Genomic DNA, 8,707 nt, shown 5'->3' on the forward strand with positions numbered 1-8,707 from the left:
GAATCTCTCCACAAGAGTGCTTTGGAGGAGATTTGAAGGATGGATTGGAGCTCTTGGAGATGAAGAAGCTCAAGAACAAGGGATTTGGGTGCAAAGTGACCAAGGTGAGTCTCTTGTGCAATATGAGTTAGGGTTTGGTTTGTTTATCCTAAAATCCATGTTTTTGGGATTCTTGTGACATGAGAGCTTAGTGTGCTACATGAATCCCTAGAAAAATTTGAATGTATATAGTGTATGCAAACCCTATGGTGAAAATTAGGGTTTTGTAGGAATTGGAGTTTATGATGAAATTGATCTCTTGTATTCCTAATTGAAAGATAATTCGACGTGTTTGGCAACTCGGATTGGATTGTCGACGAGCCTACGACGTTATATTGAGGAAAAACCTCGTCTTGCCTTCATTAGTGTTGGGTCGAGGGAAATAGGCAAAGATAAATTGAGGGACTTGGATTCTCGCATCCTGGCATCCCTACGAGGTGGATGGTGCTATCCGAAACGGTTGAATTTCTCATTATGTCTAAGTCACCTTTTTGAGCATATATGTGTATGTATAAAATTCATGTATTGTAGGGTTAAATGGTATTATATGGAATCTTTTGCATGCTTTTAATGTAAAGATATATATATGAATTGACAATGGAACTTTGGACATAAGAACCCTATAGATGTATGAACCAAGTTGTGGACTGTGACAATATAGTAAACATGATGACATTATGACTAGATGGATTAAATAGCACCTAGAAACATGGAATGCTAGAAAATGATATAGGTTCTGTTTGGTAATGGAATTGTGTGGAAAGGGATTAAAAAATTTATTCTCCAAATCCTTATGTATTCTAGGATATTAAGGAATGAAAAAGTATTTTTGTTTGGTATGAAATGTAATCATTACAAAGAAAAAGCAATTTTATGTTTGGTAAATTTTCTGATGATAAAAGAGAATAGTGGAACAAATACATTGATACTTTGCAAAATACCAATATTGCCCTTGTTAATGTATGCTTCAGTTGAACATATCAATATTATGCTCATGTGTTGTAACAAATTTAACAATGCCATTTGTATATTATGGTGCATTCTTCTACAATTTTTAGTTGCCAAAGCACATTTATTTTTCAGGATTACATTTGTAAATGCATTGAGATGGTCTTAGATTCATATTAACTGCTATAATTTAAATTGTAAATTTGAGAATAACTTTTCTCTAATTATGCAACAATTTTAGCAAAGTGATTGTTGCACTTTTTCAAATGTATAGTTTGTAACCCGTTCATGAATACGCTATGATGCTCTTTCTTCGAGAATAATAAAGCATCATAAACTGCACAAAGTTAATTTGGATGCACAAAGTTCATGAATACGCTATCATAAAATACATTCACAAGTTAATTTGGATGCATATTTGCACAAAGTAATAAAGCATCATAAACTGCCGTACCCACCCGTATTTAAACAGAAAAAATAAATTCTTGAAAAATATCATTATTACCAATTATACTTAAATCTTTCAAATTACAGACAAGGCAACATTTGAACTTTGTAAATCACAAGATTACAAAGCTTTCATAATTAAAATATCCATAGCAATGTTTACATAATCAGTTAGACGAACACAAGTACGCTTAACATTCGACATATCAAGCGGAAAGAAAAAAGGAAGCAGTTTGAGTTGCAAGAAAGTAGCAGCAGATGTGCTGAAAATACAAGATTAAAGAAGTCATCCAATTGAAAACATCATTGCAACAAAGTGCAGGCCATAGTATAAAACGAAGGAGACATGCTATCTATTATTCCATAACTGCTCCGTTATCATACCGCGGAGCGCCTCACCCCTTCGTGAGTCATCAATCCCAACCAAGGGTATTGGTTCCTCTTGTTGTTCATCTTGAGAAAAAGGATCCATTGCCATGTTGAAATACATATCGTTTCCTTGGTGCCTTTTGATGAAGTTATGGATGATACAACATGCTAAGGCGATGCGACATTGCACTTTGTAAGGAAAAGGAGTTGCTTGCCGAAGAACCTTGAAACGCCTCTTCAAAATGCCAAAGGCTTTCTCAATAACATTTCTTAATTGGGCATGCCTATGATTGTACAGATCCCGTGGTCCGCGATGCCTACATGCCCGAGCATTGCCATCAAATTGGCTCAAGTGGTATCGCTCTCCTCTATAAGGCGCGAGAAAACGATCAGTGTTTGCATATCCAGAATCGACTAAATAAAATTTCCTAACACATACATAAAAAAACCCATCAGGATAACAGTAATAATCAAGAACCTTGAATATTTAAATACTTTCAAATGATTTAAATATAAACATACCTTCAGGTGCGGTAAAACCGCCACTCCCACAACACCACCGCAGGACCCTCATATCTGCCGCAGAACTCTCCCATCCAGTACAAACAAATAGGAACTGGTGGTCGAACGAGCATGCGACCATCATATTTTGTGAAGTAAAGCCTTTGCGACACCGATAACGCAGTTGCTTATTCTTTCTTACAACCACCGGTATGTGCGTCCCATCAATAGCACCAATTGCATTCTATAAATATAATCAACACGAAAGAAATTAGTAAGGATAATAAAAGGGTAATCAAGAACATTGAATATTGGTACCATCATCTTGAAAGGGTGGAACAAAGGGTTGTCCCTTATTTTTTGATGCATTCCAACATTACTTGTTGGCATTTGGATGTACTCATTCCTCAGTTCCACTACACCTCGCAAGACAGTATTAAAATATCGACTAATTATCTCCCCCGAGTGTTGAAATGTCTCGGCTAATACTATGTTTGTGACCCCATGGCCTATAGCGAATAGAAAAATTCCAAGTTGCTCATCAACAGTCAGATGTCGACTACCTGGCCTGTATCAAACCTTTCTCAACCAATTCATCTCGAAGTCGTATGAATGTAGTGTTGGACATGTGAAAATGTTGGTACCCTCTATCTTGATGACCTCATAAAATATCCATAATTATTTGATGACCGGTGAAAGGTCTTGTACGACATAGTCGCTTGTACAAAGTGTTGTGGAATGTAGTAGCACCTTCATTGATCATAATACCAAGCACTTCATCCCAATATTCATCTTCCTCATCTAAGAACGTCATAAGATCGGCAATAGTTGGAGATGAAAAAAAAACGACGATTGAGTATAGCACCCATCTCTGCAATATATAAAAAAAACACAATTAGTTAACTGTCAAACAACATCAACCCACAAGATTTTCTTATATAAGATGTCTTATTGGCTTAAGTTAAAAGGATTGAGTAGAAAATGATGGCTGCAATGGGTCTTATCATTGCCACCCTATCATGATCATCTACAACCCTATTAAGTATCATCGCCACATTCGCAATTCCATAAAACTGCTCTGTTTGTTGAATGATCATATATCGGCTCAGGTTAAAAGGATTGAGGGAAAAATGATGGCTGCAATGGGTCTTAACACTGCCACCCTACCATGATCACCATTAATCCTATTAAGCATCATCGCCACATTCGCAATTCCACCTGAAGCCGCAATATACCTTTGTCGATACCCTCCTGCCTATTTCTTTGTTAATGATACTTCATTATCCATGCAATCAAGCAGTGTATTGGTGTACAAAAAATAATTAAGCATATAAAAAGAACCAATGAGAGATATATGAAATACAGGGCCACCTATAAGCAATAGAAAAGGCAATAGAATAGTAATGAAAGCAGGAAATATAGAAGTAAAGTAGCATTCTGTTTGATAGCAGTAAATATAGGGCATTCTGTTTGATAATTGACACTAGTAGCATAGAATAGAAGCATGATGGAATTGAAGCATGATGAAATAATTCAGTACAGAAACAAAATAAGTGACAGTAGCAGCATAGAATTGAACTTTGATGTAAAAAAAAATGAAACCATCTGAGAACACAACGTAGCAAACTTTAATCAACACGAGAATGGACTAGCTAGGGATAGGAAGCACTCAGGTAAGAGGCAGAGTAAGGAAACAATCCTGCAGCATTCTAAAAAAAACAATTTAATAACAATGATCAGAATGAAGCAGTTTTAGAGACAGGATAGTATGAAGTATAATATGAAACATGAGCAACCAACATGTAATCAACAAGTTCGAAAACATCCCACATCACATAGTTAAGAAGGATCAACAAAACAAGTGGAAGCAGGATCGAAGTATAGTATGAAGAAAAATTTCAAGATACCAGCTGAAAATTAAGTAACGAAAATGAAATGAAAATGAGATTAAGGCAGTTGAAGACAGGAAGTAATCAGCTAAAAGCTGGGCTCAGGATTTTTAAACCTGTGATGGAATACAATGGTGGCTGCAGGCTTACCTTACACCCTGCCTCCCTACCATTCCCTCTTATCACGCATCATTGCCAAAAAATAAACATATCAAAGATATTGCACAACCCACGAGACTAGCCGTATACAAAACAATAGAGCTAAGAGGGATACACCAATTAGAAAGAGGAATATTAAAACTGCATTACATAGCTTCATACAGGGCCACCTATAATTCTCAATTTCATATTAAAAGAAAAGAGTAAACCAATTGAGAAAGAAATTAGCAGAAATGTACAACTGGTCATCTAATTGCATAGAAAGAGGTAGAAACTGTACGGAACGCCGGTGTTCGGTTCGGAATTATTCCGACGGTGCTATCGTGAGCTATTGTGTAGCCGCCGAGCCTTGTTTGCTGGTCATTCCGTCATTTCGAGAGTTCAGAAATGACGACGTGAGCGACGGTGGGTTCCGGTGCGAAATTGACACTTCCTGGAACCGCGGATCCAACAATTATCCACCAATGTTGTTTGGTTGTGTATCTTGTGTTTGCTGCCATGTCACACTAAAATAAGTGTTTAGAGGCAGCGTATGACTCGTGGCATGTCGGTGCCTTCCGGATAGTTAGTGGGTCCCGGCGGAGTCCCGTGCAATTTTCGGGACTTCCGGCGAGTTACGGTAATCGGTTTTGGGAAACGATCTTCGTGGGATTGTTTGTGGGTTATGCTTTTTGGGTTTCTTAGCTTGTGGGTTAGACACTAACCCAGTGGACCTCCTTAGGTCCGGTTTGACGTTCTTTTTGCAGTCAGGGAGACAGGCGCGACAGTTGTACAGGTGGGTACTTCGATCCGACGTCGGTACAGTGGTGCACGCTCGGTGATGGTTTTTACCTTTGCTCTTTCGTTAAATCTAGCACATATATATCTTGTATATATGTGTTGAGCTAGCACCATGTTGTTCAGTTACACTCTGCTCGGTTGTTCTCTTTATATCATGAGTAGGAGTAGAGTAGTTGTTACCATATTTTTTTGTTGCTCTACATAGCTATTCTGCATAACCTGTTTCATATTTACAGTTAGGCGATTCTGTGATTATCTGTGAGATTAGCGATCTAGTTGGGTCGATTCTAGTATTCAGTATTTGTGACCTATTCGAGTGAGTTCCTTGACCTTTGTTGTCTGATGACGTTGAGGTCGGTATACCTGAGGGTGGGATTGTCGGTTAGTTGCCGACGGATGATTATACTTTACTCATATCCTATACTTGTGACATGATTTGGTCGAGTTTCATATTCCTGTACTTGTGACGTGATTGGTCGAGTTTCATATCTAGTTGACCTGAGTGGTCGGTTCTTGTGTTCTTTACAGTTGACAACCTATGCGGTGATGGGCCCGGGGGGCAGGATTGTCGGCTGGTTGCCGACGGTTAATCATTGAGCTATTTGTATTGATCGCCGATACTCGTTGCATTTCACGAACACTGGCGGTCTGATCCACCGCGAAGGAGTGTTCTTTTCCGAAAAAGTGGTTGAATGGTGACAACCCGTGAGCCCAAGGGTTATATGCATGTTAGAGCGGCTAGTGGTACTGTCGGAGGTGTTGCGGTGCGGACTCCAGGGTATTGGCTTGAAGGTCTGCGGTGCTGACCAAGAGAGCATTGGTTTCAGATTGGGTACTTTTGGACTTCTTGACGGTTGACGCATATGTCTATGTCGCAGTCGTTGCATGCATACTTACAGTTCTTACTTTATAGTTGTCTTGCTGCTTAGTAGATATTATGTATATGCTTTCGGTTCCAGTTACAGTAGCGGTAGCCGTTATTCAGTCTAGTTCTTCTTTCTTTCAGTTTATTGCTACTGTATTTAGTATATCTGCTCATTACCCTATACATTTTTGTTTACTATTGTTCTATTGTATTTCCACTGACCCGTGTGTTGTATAGCTTTCCTGATCCGGTGAGTACTCTCGCATTCTTCGGCTTGCGGTACCCACTGGGAGGGGGAGACATTTTACATGTTCTCACCTCCCCACCATTTTTCAGGTATCGCAGGCGATGAATAGTGGGAGAGAGTGAGGTACGTGTGTAGCGGTCGATAGAGCTTCCGACCCAGGTTATTTCGGGTATAGTTATTACCCTTATTATTTCAGTTGTTATAGCTTAGATAGTTATATGTGTCAGTATTTTTTATTACATTTGAAAATATGGAATTTTCGGTGAATGTAATAAATAGATTTCTGGATTTTGTAAAATAAAATATTTTCTACCCTCGTGGTAGCGTTTTTAAAGAATAAAGGTTTCCGTGTAGGAAACGTTTTCAAAAGGTTTTCTGTGAATTTTGCATTAATATTTCAAAACTGTTTCTGTGGTTGGAAACATTTCAACTGATAGATGTGGATTTATGTTTAAATATCGAATATATAATGTGAACCTGTGATGTGAATGGTGTATGAATATATAATTGTTGGTTATTTGTATGTTCATTTTGGTTTGTGGTTGTCCTGGGTTACTTCTTGTACTTGTGTGACGCCGTGCAAATACAGGGGAGATTCTGTCCGTGTGTACAGTGGATTCCCTGTGTTTGTGGGGATCTGGCATACTCTGGGGTCAGGCTTCAAAAAAAAAAAAAAAAAAAATTCAGACGCTTTTCGCTATGTTTTTAACTAAAAGGGACCCGGGGCGTGACAGCCACATTCTGACGGCTGCGTGACCCGAGTGATTGGGATACGGTTATAGCTGTAGGTTACTAAATTTTCTTATTTTGAATTTCTGATTATGAAATAACAAGTATTTTAATTGTTCATCACACTTATATTGTGTAGGAAAATCCAGCTTATGCAAAATGTAGGGGATAAACCATTCCCTGCATATCACGACATTGAGTTTTTAATCTGGAAAAGCAACTGCCACGGGAAGGCATGGATTTACAACTGGGATGCAAAATGAGGACGTTCGCCAGCACATCCTCGTCCTCTCCGGGAACAATAGCACTGTTAGAACAAATCCAAAAATCACTTTTGGATGCTTCTGGTCTGGTCAAGCTTCAACTGGTCGACCAGTCCCTATACCACAGTCCCAGGAACAATGATGTGAACGACACACCATTCGTGCTCCCCTACACCCACTCCTGTCAAGAGGGGAAATCACAAATGTTAGCACAATCTCTGGTCATATACATTTCTGCGAAAAAAGCGCCGCTCGTCCCCTTCTTCACACAAGACAACACCAACATCAAGCCAAAGGGGACGACTGCTGTGACCCTGATGGTATCTAGGAGCTTGTAGAACTTGGTAAGAAGCGACTGAACATAGCCGAGCTAATGTTGCAACGGGAGCTTGATGCCGTCGAAGGTGCACTCTATAGAGAATTGTATGGCGCGATTAAATGATGTGCCAGACTCTCTCTGAAGCCATCATTTCTAATGTGAAGCGCTCAAAGATGAGCTCAACCGATCCATCCTTCATGTCTTTAAGCGGGGATATTCTATATATGTGATTAGCGTCAGGTAAGTATGCAAACGTGCAGCGGTGGACAAAAGCCGGATTGACCTTCCTTTCTCCTATCTAGATAACTTTTTTTGCACCTCAGCCTTTTGGTTTTTGGTCTTGCTTACAAACTATCATATTTTAGGGTTTTGACTATGGTTAGCAAGGCTTATGGGTGTTTGCGTTTATGTTCATGGTTTTTTATGTATCTGAACTTTATTTGCTTTAATGCTACTGCTGTCAGCTATGTCGTATGAAAATGTAGTAATGGTTTACTATCGTGCGTATTTTGGACTATATTTCCTGATGGCTATTTATGTAGCTTTTCATTTTATTTGTATACTGTTATGCAGTTCGTATTTTCTACAATTTCATGTTGGCTTTTCATGCAGCTTTTTCTTATTTGTTTACTGTTATGCATCCTTATTGCTACAATACTGCTACTGAAATGTACTATTCAACTGCTGATTTCATGTTCCTCTTTCTAATTGTGTATCCCCTTTAGCTCTATTATTTTGTATATGGACTATTCTCGTGGGGTTGTGCAATGTCTTCAATATGTTTATTTTTTGCAATGATGCGTGATAGGAGGGAATGGTAGGGAAGCAGGGTGTAAGGTAAGCTTGCAGCCACCATTGTATTCCATCACAGGTTTAAAAACCTGAGTCCAGCTTTTAGCTGATTACTTCCTATCTTCAATGCTTCATTCTCATTTTCATTACATGTTGGTTGCTCAAAGTTCTGTGGATTCTTCTATATTGTTTCTTCACACTATACTTTGATACTACTATCCTGTAGTTCCTAAGAAATGAGTTACATTGGGTTTGTTTGGAAACATGGTTTTCATATTGCTTGTCTAGTTAATTTATTTTCTCTCGCCTCTATGTGTTTCGGCTTATAATCATCTCAAGTTGGATATTTTTAAACAGTTA

General features: G+C 38.7%; 1 protein-coding gene across 1 annotated transcript; it reads right to left on the reverse strand.

Annotated features, from left to right (window-relative positions):
- Positions 1,784-3,118, reverse strand: LOC109726324. The gene is made up of 4 exons (XM_020255862.1): positions 3,055-3,118; positions 2,623-2,720; positions 2,326-2,548; positions 1,784-2,217 (listed from the first exon to the last, which is right to left on the reverse strand). The coding sequence occupies exons 1-4, from the start codon at positions 3,116-3,118 to the stop codon at positions 1,784-1,786; spliced, it is 819 nt and encodes a 272-aa protein (XP_020111451.1).

This window comes from Ananas comosus, linkage group 21, assembly GCF_001540865.1.
Source record: "Ananas comosus cultivar F153 linkage group 21, ASM154086v1, whole genome shotgun sequence".
Classification (NCBI taxonomy): domain Eukaryota; kingdom Viridiplantae; phylum Streptophyta; class Magnoliopsida; order Poales; family Bromeliaceae; genus Ananas; species Ananas comosus.